Genomic DNA, 17,851 nt, shown 5'->3' with positions numbered 1-17,851 from the left:
TTTGGTACAGATCGTTACTACATTACTCGTTGAGTCCATGCATTGCATGTATTCCTATACAGGTCTTTTATATCTTTTGGTATAATAAAAGATTTGGTATGAAATTAATTATTTCTTAATGCGCGACAAGATATTATTTGGCAAGATAGAGTATGCAACAACATATCTTTAATCAATAACTCTTGAGAAAAAAGGATGCACATACTACAAAGTTTTTCCATTGTGGCTGCCTCATCCATATTTGGAATGTGATGGATGTACAAGCTTATAAACTTTTAAATAAAAGTAATGTATATAATTGATTAACTATTTAGTTATTATATAAATTTTTTATATTAATGCGTAAATTAAGAGAGAGAAATTTATGACTAACAATATATGAGTTTATATATTGTTATTGTATCATTTACTAACGATGTATAAATATTATAGTCAAATATTAATCATTTTTGATTTATTCTTCTATTCCATAAAATACTAGTAAAGCATCTTTGTCATACATTTGGAATATTTGAAAATTCATCACACCATTACTCAGATTACTTTCATATAAGAAGATAAATTATATTAGTCAGTTACTAAAATTGTGATATACATCCTACTTAATTCTTAATTACAAAAATATTTCTAAAAAAATACACATATAATTATTTTAGTAGCTAAAAGAAAACTTATCTCCGGATACAAAAATCATATTTCTTAAAAAAATACACAATGCAAATGGGGCCCAAATCGTGATGTTATGGGCTTTTAATAAAAAAAAGTTTAATTCCACACTCAGTCCCTAACCCTTATCTCTGCTTTCTTCTTCGCCGCTCGAAGTTACTTTCTGTTCGCAGGTTCGTTTATGTTTACACTTTCATTTTCTATATCTCATTTTGTTTCTGCATCTCTTTGTTATAGAATCGAACATATTCTTAATATAGCTTTCGTTTTATTTTTTTGGTATTATTTATCATAGGTTTTAGAACATTTGTCCATATAATTTGTTATTGTTAATGATGTTTTTTGTAAACACTTGTAACTGTTTCTATATCTTTTAGCGTTTACTGAATCATATTGTATTGTTATGTTCATTGCAGATTTTTATTTTTGCTGTATTGATCTGCCCAGAAATTTGACAGAAGATGGCTTCAAGATTCTGGACACAGGTATTTTACCTAATTTGCATTAATAATAATAATGATTATTTTTTGTTTCAGGGGATTCAAGAAAACTGTGTTATCTTATATTAAATATATTTTTTTGAATGTCAGGGTGCTAGTGATTCTGAGGAAGAGGAGGGAAGTGATTATAATAACGAGGAGATTGAAAATGAAGCAACAGGTGAACCTTCTAATCTAGCTGACAAGTACATCCGGGGTAATGCAAGTGACAGTGATGACTCCGATGGCGAAAAACGTGTCGTCAAATCTGCAAAAGATAAGCGTTTTGAGGAGATGAATCTTACCGTTGATCAAATGAAGAATGCCACGAAGATTAATGACTGGGTCAGTTTACAAGAGAGCTTTGACAAGATCAACAAACAGCTTGAGAAAGTTATGCGTGTTACCGAGTCTGATAAGGTCCCTAATCTTTATATTAAGGCCCTTGTGATGTTGGAAGATTTCTTGGCTCAGGCTTTGGCAAATAAGGAAGCCAAAAAGAAGATGAGTAGTAGCAATGCCAAGGCCTTGAACTCTATGAAGCAAAAATTGAAGAAAAACAATAAGCAATATGAGGACTTGATTAATAAGTGCCGGGAGGGTCCTGAGAGTGAGGACGAAAAGGCTGAAGATGAGGAATCAGAGGAAGAATATGAGAGTGATGATGAGATCATTGAGCCGAATCAACTTAGCAAGAATGTTACGAAATCGGATTCCGAAGCTGATGGATATGATGATGTTAAGGCAGATACCGGCGATGGACCATGGGACCAAAAGCTTAGCAAGAAAGATAGGCTTTTGGATAGGCAATTTATGAAAGACCCTAGTGAGATTACTTGGGACACAGTTAACAAGAAATTCAAAGAGGTTGTGGCAGCTAGGGGCAAGAAGGGAACCGGAAGGTTTGAACAGGTATAATGATAGCTATGTTTTTACTTTATTATACTTTGAATAATATTTTTAAGTCAATCATGTATTTTGATAACATTTGAAAATAAACAGGTACATGTTTTGAACAAATTCCTTTACAAACTATAAATGCTTTGGTCATATAAATGTTAAAATTATAACTCCACAATTTATTGATTGCCATTGACTATTGTTTATCGTTATTGCATATTTGAACAGGTTGAGCAGCTTACATTCTTAACGAAAGTTGCTAAAACACCTGCACAGAAGCTGGAAATTCTTTTCAGTGTCGTTTCTGCGCAGTTTGATGTTAATCCCGGCCTTAGTGGGCATATGCCCATAACTGTGTGGAAAAAATGTGTGCAGAACATGCTGCTCATTCTTGATATCCTAGTGCAGTACCCAAACATAGTGGTTGATGATTCAGTGGAGGCAGATGAGAATGAAACTCAGAAAGGGGCTGACTATAATGGACCAATTCGTGTTTGGGGTAACTTAGTTGCTTTTTTGGAAAAAATGGATGCTGAGTTTTTCAAGAGCCTACAGTGCATAGATCCTCATACCCGTGAGTATGTTGAGAGACTTAGGGATGAGCCTGTGTTTCAGGTTCTTGCTCAGAATGTTCAGGAATATCTTGAAAGGAGTGGAGATTTCAAAGCTGCTTCTAAGGTAGCTTTGAGGAGGGTTGAACTTATTTACTATAAGCCACAAGAGGTTTATGATGCCATGAGAAAACTTGCCGAGCTGACAGAAGATGGAGATAACGAAGGGGAGGAGTCCAAAGGGATTGAAGCAACAAGAATTCCTACTGCCTTTGTTGTTACCCCAGAGCTTGTGCCCCGGAAACCCACCTTTCCTGAGAATAGCAGGACCCATATGGATGTATTGGTGTCTTTGATATACAAATATGGTGATGAGCGCACTAAAGCGCGAGCAATGCTTTGTGATATATATCATCATGCTCTTCATGATGAGTTCTCAATAGCCCGTGATCTGCTACTGATGAGCCATTTGCAGGATAGTGTTCAGCATATGGATGTCTCAGCACAGATACTTTTTAACAGGGCCATATCACAATTGGGTCTATGTGCTTTTCGAGTTGGACTGATTTCTGAAGCACATAGCTGTCTGTCTGAACTCTATTCTGGTGGTAGGGTGAAAGAGTTGCTTGCACAAGGTGTGTCACAAAGTCGTTATCATGAGAAGACTCCAGAACAGGTACTGACTACCCTACCCTTCATTATTTTTAATTTTATAATAAATTCTTTTTGAGCAATTATGAAACTTCTAGTTTTAATATTGAGCAATTTGAAATTAGCAAATCCTTAGTTTTTGTGATACATATTTCAATCTGGATTAGTTTTTGCATTTGTTTTAGAATTGGTGGAATTATATTTGGCATCACATCGGGTTAACGCTTTTTTATCCGCTTCCAGGAAAGGTTGGAAAGAAGGCGTCAAATGCCATATCATATGCACATAAATCTTGAGCTCCTGGAGTCGGTGCATCTTATATCTGCTATGCTGCTCGAAGTTCCCAATATGGCTGCCAATGTCCACGACTCAAAGCGAAAGATCATTAGTAAGAACTTTCGTCGCATGCTTGAGGTCAGTGACAGACAATCATTCACTGGGCCACCCGAAAATGTCAGAGATCATGTTATGGCTGCCACAAGGGCTCTTACAAAGGGAGACTTCCAGAAGGCATTTGATGTTATTGTGTCTCTCAATGTATGGAAATTTGTGAGAAATCAAGATGCTGTGCTTGAAATGCTGAAGGACAAAATCAAGGAGGAAGCATTGAGGACATACCTCCTTACCTTTTCTTCATCATATGATTCCTTGAGCCTAAATCAGCTCACAAAAATCTTTGACCTCTCAGTTCCTCACACTCACAGCATTGTTAGTAAGATGATTATCAATGAGGAGCTTCATGCAAGCTGGGACCAGCCAACTGGGTGCATTGTGTTCCAAGATGTTGAACACAGTCGGTTGCAGGCATTGGCATTCCAGTTGACCGAGAAATTAACTATCCTTGCAGAGAGTAACGAAAGAGCAACAGAGGCTAGAATAGGCGGTGGTGGATTGGATCTGCCTCTGAGGCGGAGAGACGGTCAGGACTATGCTACTGCCGCTGCTGCTGGTGGAGCTGCCTCTTTAGGTGGTGGTAGGTGGCAAGATTTCAACCTTTCTCAGCCAAGGCAAGGCAGCGGTCGTGCAGGAGGATATGGTGGTGGCGGTGGAAGAGGATTCAGTCAAGCAGCTGGTGGCTATTCAAGGGACCGAGCTGGACGAGGTTATCAGGGTACACGGTACCAAGATGCCTCATATGGAGGCTCAGGGAGGAGTCAAGGTGGTTCATCATTGAGGGGCCCCCATGGAGATATATCTACTCGTATGGTTAGCCTTAAGGGAGTTCGTGCCTAAATATATATGTACTGGATAAGACACGCTATAAGCTTTTAGTAGCATTTGCATTTAAAATTGTCTGCCCTACCCCTTTGATAATTTGACCAATGCAGTTGAACATTCTGGTTTTCATTCTTGTGCCACTAATTTTCTTATGTATTTTTATCCAAAGTTGCAATGTTATAGAGGTATATGGGACTAATGGGAGCATGCTTTCTGATATGTATTTTCACACATTTTTTGTGTCTACTATAAGTTGTTGCTTTTGCATTAGGTATCTTAGCATTGGTCTTTTCTTTTGTTAGCATCTCCTAGTGTCATTTATTCTTCCCCTCTCCATCTCCTAAAGTAACATCAATCTAATTCTTTTTTATCTTGTGATTGAAACATATCCCATGAATATGGTCCAAGAAAACCTAACCCTCGATTTTAAGTATCATGAACAAATATCCACAAAAAATCTAATAAAAACATTAATGAAATTCTGTAAAGTGTTTAGTGGGGAGAAAGTTAGTGAAAGTTAGTGAAAGTGGTAATCCTCCATTTCCATTTTCAATATTTAATTAATGTTGGTAAGAAAAAATAGACACATGAATACCCATTTAACTAATACCAATGTGAAAGTCAAATTAGTTTAGTACATTACAAATGCACGAAATAATTCAGATCGAACAATTTAAAATGATAAAATTGAATAATATAACCATTAATTCAGTCCTATTCTAATGCAATGATGAACTTATCATAATAAATACTTTTTTTATAGTAGTTTTGTATATTTTTTTAACTCGTACTATATATATTATACCCAATACCATGGTTTGGTGAATTTGCCATGCTTTGAAGTACTCAAGTGTTAAAATGGACAACTAAAAAAGCATGGTAAAAATTTGCAATCATTACTAACTTTCTTGATTCTCTTTCTGCAATGGTTGTTTTATTACTGCTAGTGCATATGAAGATCCACTGGTTTTGTTATCAAAGTCAAACTCACAATGATATAATTGATGAGATATAAAACTACTATACCATATGCATGTTTGGCAAAATGGGTACACAATACAACTGTTTTTTGGGGTGATGTATGTATAGAAAAAAGAGTAATGATATATATTCTTACAAATTGTTATAGCAATGAGAAAATAATATATCACTTATAAATTGATTATTAAATAAAATATTATTTTATAATATATGTTATTTTTTTATGATGTAGTATAATTTGTTGGAGAATATAACATTTTCCTTATCAAAATCGTATACAACCAAGCAATGAACATAATCCTTTACCACCTCTTATTCTAAAGGGTTTGTTGTTTTCTGAGTGGAATATTAAAGCACGTACCATGTTTTGATTTACATGACATTGGTAAATAAAAAAAGTTTTTATTAATACATTCATTCCTAAATAAAAAGTTTTTATTAATACATTATTCCTATTTATCATTTTAAGTGTAAAAATGTGTTGATTTACATGAATTATATTTTTTATAGATCCATCGGTTCTACGTGTTTATTAGTTATTTTTCACTATTTATATAAATTAAGAAAGAATTAATAAGAGTGAACATGCAAAATATAGTTAATATATTCTTTGAACTTCTAATTAGGACAAATAAATTAAAAAAATTCATAACCAACAAATAAAAAAGTAAGAGAAGTATTATAAAAGATGTCATATATAATGAAAGTCATCTAAAACTTAACATTATCACAATTTTAGACATATGAATCACAAATATTAATAACTATTCAAAATGACAATTTTAAAAAGAATAATCCACTTACTCTAAAAGTAAGTTAAAAAATAAAATTTGCATTTTAATGGTTTAAATTTACTTATCTACTCATTAATTAAAATTATTATATTTCATTTAGATTTTCTAACTTAGTAACTCAATCTCTTCTCTTTTCAAAAACCATAGATTTTAGTTAAAAATAAATGAATTGATATATTTTCGCTACGTGGCCATGTGTGATTGGAAGGAATGAAGTATCTCCCTCCTTACCGCATACAAATTCAAAAAGAATAAAAGGGATTCATCGATTTATAACAAACCCATTTCCCCTTTCTACTTCACGCGCCCTCTCCTTTTTCGATTCTCACTCTCCCCCCCCACATTCTCCGACACCGGAGAGAATCTTCGAAACCTAGGGTTAGGGTTTCCCCTAATTCCCCGATTCTTCACCGCGTTCTGATTCAGAAGAGGATCGATCACCATGGGCGCCAATTCGATTCCGTCAGAAGGTTCTCACGATCTTGACGAGCAGATCTCGCAGCTCATGCAATGCAAACCACTCTCCGAGCAACAGGTTCGATTCGATTCCCTTTAATCGTTATGATTTGCATGAAACGTTTGCTATATTTACGGAATTAACCTTGAATCTTTGATTTGTGTCGTGGTTTGATATTTAGTGAGTGTGTAAGCGAAAACTCTGTGAAACTTTGGTGGATTTCATGAAATGGATATGAAGATGCGGTGGATTGTTTTCTTTGAAACTTGATGTGAAGCAAATCGGAATAGATAAATAATATTTGTTACCCGAAAACGATTTTCAGCTGTGAAATTTGCATCAGGAATCTTGAGTGAGAACTATTTGCAACTCCGGTTTGATTTCACAAAAATGTAGATAGAGATGCAACATTTGTTATTTACTTGCCCTGATCTGAAGCAAATAGGTAGAGACAAATTAATATTTGTTTTCTAAAAACGAGTCTTTATCTGTAAAATGTGCTTCATGAATTGTAGTATTTGGTGTGTTATACTGTTATTAGTGGCTTAACTTGGAGCAGATTGTTTGCACATGTTGCTAATTTGGAGTTTCCATATATAAAAATGTGGATTTTCTGTCTTTGACTTGGGGAATTGGCATTTTCATAAACTGTTGGTAGTGCCCTCGGATATTTGGGGAGATGAGATAATTCCTGGAATATAATAACACGTTAATCTACAAACTGTCAAGTGGGCAATTTGGTGGAGGAGGTGTATAAGCTTTGTTTAGGATTTGTAAGTTGAAGCATAACACTGGTTACAGTTGAAGATTGACCAGGTTAAGGGGAAGGAGTGCTTAATACATTGTGTGGGTGCTATGCTAGTTGTCTCATCTAGTTTGTCACTTTATAGCCGCAATATTGCTTCATCTATTTTTCCTTGCAAAAGATATTTTCTCACCAAGTTCTTTTACATAAAAACTAAAAAAAGAGGGCGGCCCATTGCACGAGGCTCCTACTTAGTAGGGTATGAGGAGGTTAGATGTACCCAGCTTTTCATAAAAACTTATGTGATTGGAAAATGTCTGGATTTCATTGCTACCTGAGTGAATGTATCTTAGAAAAGGCTTTTCCCTTGCTATTTATTCACCTCAAAATATCATTTTATATTGATTGTCTTTGTGTTCTTTGTTTTAAGTAGACATGTCCTCTTTTTGGGAGCTATCTCAAATGTCATCTATCCCTCTTAGTTTTACTATGTATGAGGAATATAAATATAAAATTAAACTAATGGTCTTGTTTCCCCCCTGCTTGTAGGTTAAAGTTTTATGTGAGAAGGCTAAGGAAATTTTAACAGATGAGAGTAATGTCCAGGTGCAACCCTTTCTTCCCATCTTTTTAGCTTATGTTTTATTTTTTAATGATGCCTTTTTGTGTTTCTAAAGACACTGATCTCACTTGCATCACTAATGTTTAATCAACTGCTTGCTTTGCATGAAAAGTATTGATTTTTTATATCAGATATGAGTTTTTGCATTTTGTTTTATTTTCCTCATATTTGAGTTCATTACCTTGATGTCAATTGCTTTTGATGCCTATTTCGTGGAAGGAGGATGTAATTCTTTCAACCTTTCTTTCCTTAAATTCTTACTTTGTGTGTGCTATATAGTTTGCCTATGCTGATATAACCTCAAAGTATTCCAGTGCAACTTTTAATGTCTAGTTTTTTACTCAGAGAGAGAAGCATTAATTTTTTTGTATCTCTCTTGAACCACAGCCTGTCAAAAGCCCTGTGACAATTTGTGGTGATATTCATGGGCAATTTCATGATCTTGCTGAACTGTTTCGAATTGGAGGAAAGGTATCATTTCTGACCATGACTTTCTTTTTGTATTCAATTCTTCTGTTTCAGATGGGGAATTTCTTAACTAACTAATTGAGACCTGTCAAAGAAAAAGCTTTTGAGGATTGAAGTGCATCAGCGGAATTGTGGAGTAAAATGTAAACAGCTGGAATTACTAACTATTGACTTCACTGGACCCTTATATTATGTTAAAGTTTCTTAACATTTTAATTGTGCAAAATGAATTTGTATGATAAGGTTGATTTTTTGTTTCGGATAAAATGTTCTGCTAATTATGTAGATATGAGATTTAAATATGCCTGTCTGTTTGCAGTGTCCAGACACTAACTACTTGTTTATGGGCGATTATGTGGACCGTGGTTATTATTCAGTTGAGACTGTGACAGTAAGTACAACCGTTATAAATATTTATCTTTCCTTCCATCTCTACTTTTTAATAGTTATTTTTATATACCCGTTCTCTTTATCGAATCCTACTTGCGGAGTGCATTTTATGACATCCATGCATTAGAGACTAGAGTTACAATGATCAGATGAAAGATTGTTGTCCAGAGTTTCGGTGAAGCTTGGAGTGAGCTGTGAGCTTCATCTGACTCGTCTTTTGCTATCATGAAGAAAATAGAAAATACGATCATGCCCAAGGGACAGATAACTGCTCTCAATTTTTTACAAGAAAGCACATATAAACAAGAGAATAGTATTAGAATGTGTAGCTGTAGCACTGTAAAAGGTTTTTCAATGTTTCAATATCTAGAAGGCTTTCATAGATGAATGGTGGATTCCATGTGCATATAGAAGTTTGTATTATCTAAAAATCATGTTTACTGTATGCACATCAGAGATGAATGATGTTTTTTAACTTCCCTTTAATTGACATTCTTTGCAGCTCCTTGTGGCACTGAAAGTGCGGCATCCTCAGCGTATTACTATTCTTAGAGGAAACCATGAAAGCCGTCAGGTATCCGTTTTCACTATTCTTTTATTCAAAATTATAAATTGCTTATGTTTTCCGAGGCCTTTTATGGCATTTATTTCAGAACTTACGTAGTAAGTATTATTCCTGAATGGCACAAAAATTAACTAGTCTTCGAGGCTTTTTAGTTGTATAACTAATTGTTATTGTTAAACATTTTGGCTTTATTGAAAACTTTAATTGGTATTCATTATTTATTGACAAAATTTTTCTTATATGCAGATTACCCAAGTATATGGATTTTACGATGAATGCCTAAGAAAGTGAGTTTTCGGCACCTTCATTTAAAAGTCCTATGGGACAAAGCAGGAGATGCTTCTGTTTTATTCAAGGATTTGTATGCATATAACGTTGTAGTTGTTTCAGTTGGATGTTGTGGGCTATTAAGTAATTCGATAATGTTATGGTGCTGGATAGATCCACTGCTCTGTTTAATATACTTGTAATTCAGTACATATTGTGTCAATGAGGAGATTAATATTTATATTTGAGATTGAGTTTGAACTTCGAAAGTGACATACATAAGTGTATATGAATTGTAGATTTATTTGATATACAAGTTTATGGATGTGCTGATGTGGCTGGACTGATATCACATGTAATTGGGTTTAGATTCTGATGCAGCTTGGCTCCTGGGGGATCAAACCCTTTGCCATGCTCATTTTAGATTTTTGTTTGTTGGTTTGGTTTGTTCAACTTAAATAATCTAATTTCTCTTTTCACTTTCATGATAGGTTTTTTTTTTCTTTTCGTTTTTTTTCCAGGTATGGTAGTGCTAATGTTTGGAAGATCTTTACAGACCTTTTTGATTTTTTTCCATTGACTGCACTGGTTAGTACTGTTTTCCCTTCTTTTTATTTATTCTTTTTCTTTTGTGATTTGAAATGTATATTGTTTGTATGTGTTAGTTATCATGTAAAGTGAAAATTTGGAAGATGGGGGCTAGTTTTGGAGCAAATTACATTCTCTGTTTGTAATGTTAATCGAAATTATCAAAATTTACCTTGTATTTGAGAGGTCTAAATAAATTGCTCATCCTTCTTTCTTTAGTTTTTAAACATTTGATTTATGAATTAATTTGACATATGACCTTTTTCTCTAGTTAAATACTTAGAAAGCCAAAATTACTCCTATTAATGTGCCTTGTGAGTTGTTTGAGGTGCATCTGTTTCATGTATTACAAACTAGCCTATGTTTCTGTGTTCTTCTGAAGAAGAAAAATGTTTCGAAAGGTTTAAATTGCGATAGCGAACTAAGATATAAAGTGGTGGGTTTTAAGAATCACATTTAGATTGTTTAAGCATAGATACGATGATATTATATTTCCATATATGCAATTAAAAGGTGCTTGTACTGAACTTTCAGGAGATGTAATTTACTCAAGTTTTTTGGTTTGTTTGCCTGTTGTGACTAGTTCAATTGAGGATGATTATCTTTATCATGCTATGAGATGTTAGATTGGCTGGTGAACAACTTTCTTATGTTTAACACAATGAATAAACTAGAAATTTTTAGTTAAAGTTTTAGTTACAGGCTCTTGAGCATTCAGCCTCTAATTTAATATAGTCCCTTCCAGGTTGAATCAGAAATATTCTGTTTGCATGGTGGACTGTCCCCTTCAATTGAGACCCTTGATAACATAAGGAACTTTGATCGTGTTCAAGAGGTTCCTCATGAAGGGCCCATGTGTGATCTGTTGTGGTCTGACCCAGATGACAGATGTGGCTGGGGAATTTCTCCTCGTGGTGCTGGGTACACTTTTGGCCAGGTAACCATAACTTCAATTTCTCAACTCCAGGTTGTTGAGTATGTTATACTTGAAGCATCGAGATGTCAGTTATTGCCTTTCTTTCTTTTTATTTAAATATTTTAATTATTTCTATGCTAATTCACATTCTTTCAGGATATATCTGAACAATTCAATCACACAAACAGTCTTAAGTTGATTGCTAGAGCTCATCAGCTGGTTATGGAGGGATTTAACTGGGCTCATGTATTTTTCCTTCTCATGGAGTGATCTTTTCTTTCATTTGCTTGCTTTAGAATATGGGATAAAGTTTTAGACATGTGCATTATTTTTGTTGAAACAGGAACAAAAGGTGGTTACTATTTTTAGTGCACCTAACTATTGTTACCGATGTGGGAACATGGCTTCCATATTGGAGGTTGATGATTGCAGGAGCCACACATTTATCCAGGTCTCTCTTTCTTTGACATTGAACATAATTTCTCCTCTTATTCTGCTAGGCAATATATTGTTAACTTCAGTTCCATCCCTTGAAATTTGAAATTATTCTTGCAGTTTGATCCTGCTCCAAGGAGAGGAGAACCTGATGTCACCCGTAGAACCCCTGATTATTTCCTATAAGTGCTGAATGTACTGGTATCATTGTTACTTGTACTTGTGCCCTAATTTCAGGTAGTTCTGCATCCAAGTTGGTGAGATTGCTGTAAGTCCATGGGTATACATGTCCTATGCTTTTATGGTTGTCCAAATGATGTATGATAGGCAGGTAACATTCCACTGATATGCTATGCTCAAGAATTGGCTGGACACCCTTTTGGAGAAGTCTCCAAGATGATGACTATGTTGGAATATGTATTATTCCAACAAAATGTGGTTATTTTTTGTTTGTTTTCCCTGTATTTTTTTCAAGCTTTAGAAGCTATGACTGTATTTTTTGTCTTGTGGATGCTTTTGATATGTTCTATCAATTTCAGTAAAATTGCATGGTAATATTGCTTCAATTGCTCTTACAAATCATGTTCACAAATTATTTATTCGTGCTTATATTGGTTAGACCTTTGCTTATCACAATGTCTGTTATCTTCGATCTTTTCTTTTGATTTATATCATCATTAGTTGGCAAGTCTTGGATTTTTATAGAGGATTGAAGAGACTTGACAATGTAATGAAGAAAATGATATACATAATTTGATTGACTAACATCACAAAATTGAATCACTAAACATCACAAATTGGTGTATGTAAAAAGAGATGGCACAAGGTCCACAACAGACCAAGCAAGACCTGCATACTGAACAAATCTAATTCCAATATCAACATCAAATGCCTCATGCTTTGAAACTAGCTTTTGCAAGTAACCTCCTTGTTTATCACTTTTTATATAGCCGCTTGATTTTATTGGTATGCCCAAAGTGTTTGCAACCACAGGAATAATCCATTTTGCTAGAGCCTTGCTGCAGAATTTCACTATCAAAATTGTAGGTATTCCCAGCATCATTCTCCCTGCGAATGCCGATATTATGAGGTCTTGAGAGAACAAACGAGGAACTGAACCATGGTGGAATTGATGGTATGTTTGCTGAACCCCGGCAACCTGAACAGCATAAGCATTTAAATTAATACAGCAACAAAAATAAAAAACTAACCAAGAGTGTTTGTGTATGCAACTTGGCACTTATTCGATTACATATTTTTGGAAATAAGCTAAAAAGGACCCATGGGAAGTTCAGAAGTCATTTTCATATCAACATGCTCTAGTATAATGTGGACATATAATGTTTTATAGCTTCTGTAAGACATTTGATTTATCTACTCTACAGTTGCACTAAATAAATTGTTCCAGCATATTCACCTCAAACATTAGCATTTCATGCAATCGGTGCAAAAGAGTGTCAGTTTTAAGCTGGTTAATGTGTATTTGAAAATTCAAGTCAGTTTCAAGACTAGTCAGATAGAGCAACATTCACAATTTAAATTCTGATATGGAGCTCAAAATATTGAAAGGTGCTTATATCTAATCAATTACAATTGCCTAAAGCACCCCAAGACCTCTTCTTTTGATCTATACACCTGAGTGTTATATTCCTATATTCTGTTAACAGATACCAACAAGAAATTATGTAATATAGTGTATATTCATTCATGATAGAAAGAAGAAAGAAGTTTAAATGATGTTAATGCGTAAAAAACTGCTTACAATTCCCAAAGCAACACCATTGAAAGCAGTGTGATACTCAAAGCTTGGAGTTGGAAGTTCCGGAGTTGGATAAGCAAAAAGCAAGAGGAAGCTCAAGGCAACCCAAAAAGATATAACTGCAGCAAAATCAGATTAGGATGAGATAGAATACAAAGAAAAGGGTTACTCTAATAAGGAAAAAAAAACATATATAAAGAATTAAGCAGTTTTAAACATTTTGTACAAAAGATAAGAAAAAATGAAAAACAACCTAAAACCTTGGAGAATACAAGTATATTTTGCTGGATTTATTAATTAGGCATAAGAATACCATTTTTTCCTGAGATCACAAAACTGTCTATGTGTGCATCAACTGTGAGCCAAAATGCAAGGATCCCAAGTCCAAGAACAAGGCCAGCGAGAATATCAACCAAACTATGCATGCCAAGATAAATTCTTCCTACAAAAAAGACCAAATATTTTTCATTGCTTTTTGTGCAATAGGCCAATAATAAGAAGTTGCTAAGAATGTAAAATAAATAGAAGATCTACCTATGCCAATGAGGGCCACGAACAAGCAAACAAAGGAAACTCCAAGATAATTAACATAGGCACCTTGAATTTGAGTATGAGTGAGCACATAGTGCATAAGGTAGCTGATAAACATCAATTCCAAGAAGAAACATCCATCAATGACAAAAGCAGAGTTGGAAGCAAAAGTTTCATCTTTCTCACTGGACATAATCTTGCTTTGGAAAACTGTATCCTTCTAACCAAGTAGGATATGACTTGGGAATAAAAGTAATTAGAGAGAATAATAAATACCCAGATAAGCAAACTGTGTTAAGAGTATGAGAAGAAGGAAGCCCATATTCTAAGGCATTATCTTCTTCATCTTTTGTAGCTGTTACTCTCCTAACAGGTGGAGAGGGAGGCCTTGGAGCTGAAACCACATCCTATTCAGTGATACAAACAAAACAAGTGTTGAACACTTTAACAGGTTAAAAAAAGATGCAGTGATCTGAGATAGATGAAAGAGTAAACACATACCTTTATGCAGTTCCCAATATAATCACAAAATGCCATCAACAATGTCATTTGCCTTGCTAATTGGCCATGACCACTCTACACAGACACCAAAAGACATTAAATTTGAAACTGTCAAAACAAGATCATTAAAATACTATAACAAAAACAAGATCCTCAAGTCAGTCCTCCAAAGATTATTACAGAAAGTTATTTTCACCAATTAAGTCCTTTAGATATTAAAATCGTTATCGAATTGAAAGTTCTGTCACGAATTAAGTCCTTGGAAAGACCATGTGGTGATGGTTCAAATTTTTCAAGGACCAATTATGGGACAACACAATCATTGGAGGACTGAATTGAGGGTTTACTCCTAAAGCAAAAGTCTCAAATGTACACAACTACACACCCAGAATAGCAGAGGGAGGAAAGCAGTGTAAAAGGGCACAGAAACAACACATGACAAGCCAGAGAAAAGAGCATCCAGGAATCCATGCTGGTAACTCTACATCAACCCAACAAAAGTAAAAGAAAGAAAAATTCAGCATTTAACACTTTCGGAGAATAGAAATCTGGGCATTTATTAATTTTCATTGAAACTCAATTATTGATGAACCAATAATGAAAGGAAGTATAAAAACACATTTATTTAGTTAATTCCGCATCTACCCAAAAATAACAATAATAATTCAGCATTTAGAACTAAAACATTGAAAAGCTTAGAACTTTGGGAGAATAAAAACATGGGTTCTTGTTAGTTACCTGGACGTGAAGAACAAAAGGGGCTCCAGTTTGAATATGATGAGTGATCCAAGGTTGAAGAAAAGATCTAAGCTTTTGAGTGAGATTAAGGTATGATGAAAATAAAATCCAGAAGAGTATTCCTCCTAAAATAACACCTTGCCACACTGCACAACCTGCACCTTCACCCTCCATTATTTCCTTCTATCTTTTGGGTTGAGAAGAGAGAGAAACAAGAAAAGAGAGTCGCAGGAACACAAATAGTATTGGTTGACTCTAAATTAGACAACTGAAGTTGGAAGGAAAAGGTTTTGCATATATTTAATTTTGTTTCTAATTTTATTTCCAAAGGTTGTCTTTTAATATTTTCACACTCATGTTCTATGTTAGCATCAACTTGGTCTTTGACGAAGTTGAAAGGCTAACTCTTGACTTTTGAGATAAACCAAGTCACACACCTTTGTAAATTTCAATTCTGAACACCATAAAACAACTGTAATCAAACTTTAATAGTAGGTGGGTGGACTCATTAATAAAATATTGATTTATATATGTTAAAGGTACATTATACATAATAAAAGGTTACCCTTGTATAGTTGTAGCTACTTGCCAGTTTTCCACGGTATACTCTATAAGACTAAGGAAAAATTATATTTTATTACAGTTAGTTGCAAATGTTGACTGGTTGATGACATAGAACATGGTATGACTTTTAAGTCACTAAAGACCAGGTCTATGTCCTTAACATCTCATGTGTTTATTACGCTAACAACTTGTGTATTTATTTTTCTAATAAAAACTTGTCATTTTTTTATTCCTTAATTTGTGCATGTGGGTACACAATAAAAACTCTCCATTTTCGGGATAAGGATATGTTATCTCAAGTGTATCTGAAATCATGTTCTGTCTATCTAGTAATATTGAAACAAAAACAGAAAAATAATAAACTTTTAAATTATTAATTGATATAATATGTTTTTTATTGAAATAAAAAACATAACGTAAATAAACAGACTAAGTGTTCAAGATACATTATTATGGTCTATTTTGAATAAAGTTGTATTAATTAACTCATTAATGTATGATGTAAATTGTCGTAGACCAAAAATCCAATAATCCCTGAAAAAACGAGAGGTTAATTAGTATCTAACCTTCCACCCTCGCTCGTAAATGTTTCATGTTTGCCATCTAGATGCGTAAATATTAAACTGCATCTAAATAATCCACCCGATTTATTTTTATAAGCAAACTTTATTCTAAAGTAGACAAGCTTCTACCTGTTAGAGTGTTAGTGTTATAAATAAACATATAATTTTGTTGGATCCCAGGTTAGTAATAGATATGATCAGCAATGAACCAAATTACTTTCACATTCTTTTAAAATGTGACTAGTTAATAAATATAATACATAAATAAGAATTTTTAGCTAAAAATTAATTTCAGTAAATAAATAAGTGAAACTTTAATATGTATGTGGGTAAATATGTGTATGTATGGTATATATGTATTCATTCATGTAGAAAAATCTTTAATTTAACACATTAAATAAATAATCATCATTCGAGATTAAGAACTAAACTAATCAAGTTACCACAGTAGTCATTTTTAATGTTTTTTTTAACAGAATAATAACATTTTTACTCCGTTCTCCACTTGTCGTTCTTATTTTCTGATTTTTATTCTTAAATAAGAACAATTCTTGGTTGTTCTTACTTAACTAAGGAAAAGTGAAGAGAGGTAAATGTTACAGATAAAAAGTAGATGTTATGAGACCCAAATAAGAATGATATTTACCATTGTGGAGAAAAAATATACGTTTTTCTTATTTTACAGGGAGATGTAACAAATTATAAAATAATATCTTAGACTCGAACAAGAATGAAATTGTTGTTGTCCATTGGAGATGCTCTAATGAATTAAACTAAACAATTCACAAATATTAACAAATCAAACCAATTCAAGCTAACTAGTTGAATCGAATAGTTTGCAAACTTCAATCAAGTGAAATTTGAAGAGGAAACATAGGGGAATGAAAATCATCTTAAACAGAGAACCATTCCCTGATAGAGGGAATTAAACTGTAGTTGCACCTGATGTCGTTATATTGCAGCTGATGCATTTGTTGAAAGGATTTGAAATGACTTACGAAGAATCAACTTGTTTGGATATATTTCAATGAAAGAATATTCATCACCAATCAGCTAGACAAGAAACTCTTAAAATGATCGGGATTAAATTATTGCAATTAAACTACTTAGCATTTTCAATTGCTTAGAATTTCATATTTACTCCATCCAAACTTAAAAGAAGAATTGTGTTCCTAGTTGGTGACTAATGCAATTGACATCTGCAACAAAAAAAGTACAGAAAAACTAATCAGCTCACTGATCCCTTTCGGGGTTCGTGGTTGTCAATTCCAACAAGTGTCGCTCTCAGGAATCAAATCCTTGACCTTGGGAATCTAGTGAGGCCTTACACCACTAGACCAATGCCTTGTTGGTACTAATCAACTTATGTGAATAAGATTAATATAGCATACTGGATATCAGAGGCAGAAATTTTGTCAAATCTCACATCCAATTAAGTGCACTTCTTGAATCCAGTATATTATCTTATCCGTCAGATTCATACACACACATATATATATATA

General features: G+C 33.9%; 3 protein-coding genes across 4 annotated transcripts; 2 read left to right on the top strand and 1 right to left on the bottom strand.

The window, feature by feature from the left end:
* LOC109334226 (eukaryotic translation initiation factor 3 subunit C-like) lies at nucleotides 743–4,694 on the top strand. Its single transcript, XM_019569865.1, has 5 exons — nucleotides 743–839; nucleotides 1,083–1,151; nucleotides 1,257–2,057; nucleotides 2,274–3,272; nucleotides 3,491–4,694. Exons 2-5 carry the CDS (start codon nucleotides 1,128–1,130, stop codon nucleotides 4,478–4,480), a joined length of 2,814 nt encoding a protein of 937 aa, XP_019425410.1. The 5' UTR covers nucleotides 743–839; nucleotides 1,083–1,127; the 3' UTR covers nucleotides 4,481–4,694.
* On the top strand, nucleotides 6,507–12,259 carry LOC109334229 (serine/threonine-protein phosphatase PP2A catalytic subunit-like). 2 transcript variants are annotated; one of them, XM_019569868.1, is made up of 11 exons: nucleotides 6,507–6,775; nucleotides 7,992–8,048; nucleotides 8,452–8,535; nucleotides 8,852–8,923; nucleotides 9,425–9,496; nucleotides 9,734–9,774; nucleotides 10,246–10,342; nucleotides 11,088–11,279; nucleotides 11,415–11,504; nucleotides 11,602–11,709; nucleotides 11,814–12,259. In XM_019569868.1, the coding sequence occupies exons 1-11, from the start codon at nucleotides 6,683–6,685 to the stop codon at nucleotides 11,877–11,879; spliced, it is 972 nt and encodes a 323-aa protein (XP_019425413.1). In that variant the 5' UTR covers nucleotides 6,507–6,682; the 3' UTR covers nucleotides 11,880–12,259. The 2 variants fall into 2 exon arrangements, with proteins under 2 accessions (XP_019425413.1, XP_019425414.1); XM_019569869.1 differs by having other exon boundaries at nucleotides 6,509–6,775; nucleotides 10,276–10,342.
* LOC109334228 (lipid phosphate phosphatase delta-like) lies at nucleotides 12,483–15,525 on the bottom strand. Its single transcript, XM_019569867.1, has 8 exons — nucleotides 15,223–15,525; nucleotides 14,870–14,965; nucleotides 14,485–14,559; nucleotides 14,260–14,390; nucleotides 13,987–14,090; nucleotides 13,766–13,894; nucleotides 13,456–13,571; nucleotides 12,483–12,852 (listed from the first exon to the last, which is right to left on the bottom strand). The coding sequence occupies exons 1-8, from the start codon at nucleotides 15,394–15,396 to the stop codon at nucleotides 12,484–12,486; spliced, it is 1,194 nt and encodes a 397-aa protein (XP_019425412.1). The 5' UTR covers nucleotides 15,397–15,525; the 3' UTR covers nucleotide 12,483.

The sequence above is a fragment of the Lupinus angustifolius genome, chromosome LG19 (assembly GCF_001865875.1).
Source record: "Lupinus angustifolius cultivar Tanjil chromosome LG19, LupAngTanjil_v1.0, whole genome shotgun sequence".
Classification (NCBI taxonomy): Eukaryota; Viridiplantae; Streptophyta; class Magnoliopsida; order Fabales; family Fabaceae; genus Lupinus; species Lupinus angustifolius.
The sequence above is the reverse complement of the archived record's forward strand: the minus strand, read 5'-3'. Positions and strand labels throughout refer to the sequence as shown.

Coding starts and splice junctions, on each gene's coding strand:
- LOC109334226 (XM_019569865.1), top strand. CDS start 1,128: ATGGCTTCAAGATTCTGGACACAG. Junction 1,152..1,256: donor CTTCAAGATTCTGGACACAG/GTATTTTACCTA, acceptor TTTGAATGTCAG/GGTGCTAGTGATTCTGAGGA. Junction 3,273..3,490: donor ATGAGAAGACTCCAGAACAG/GTACTGACTACC, acceptor ATCCGCTTCCAG/GAAAGGTTGGAAAGAAGGCG.
- LOC109334229 (XM_019569868.1), top strand. CDS start 6,683: ATGGGCGCCAATTCGATTCCGTCAGAAGGTTCTCACGATCTTGACGAG. Junction 8,049..8,451: donor CAGATGAGAGTAATGTCCAG/GTGCAACCCTTT, acceptor CTTGAACCACAG/CCTGTCAAAAGCCCTGTGAC. Junction 11,710..11,813: donor GGAGCCACACATTTATCCAG/GTCTCTCTTTCT, acceptor TTATTCTTGCAG/TTTGATCCTGCTCCAAGGAG.
- LOC109334228 (XM_019569867.1), bottom strand. CDS start 15,396: ATGGAGGGTGAAGGTGCAGGTTGTGCAGTGTGGCAAGGTGTTATTTTA. Junction 14,560..14,869: donor TCCTCCCTCTGCTATTCTGG/GTGTGTAGTTGT, acceptor GTGTCTGTGTAG/AGTGGTCATGGCCAATTAGC. Junction 13,895..13,986: donor CGTGGCCCTCATTGGCATAG/GTAGATCTTCTA, acceptor TCTTTTTTGTAG/GAAGAATTTATCTTGGCATG.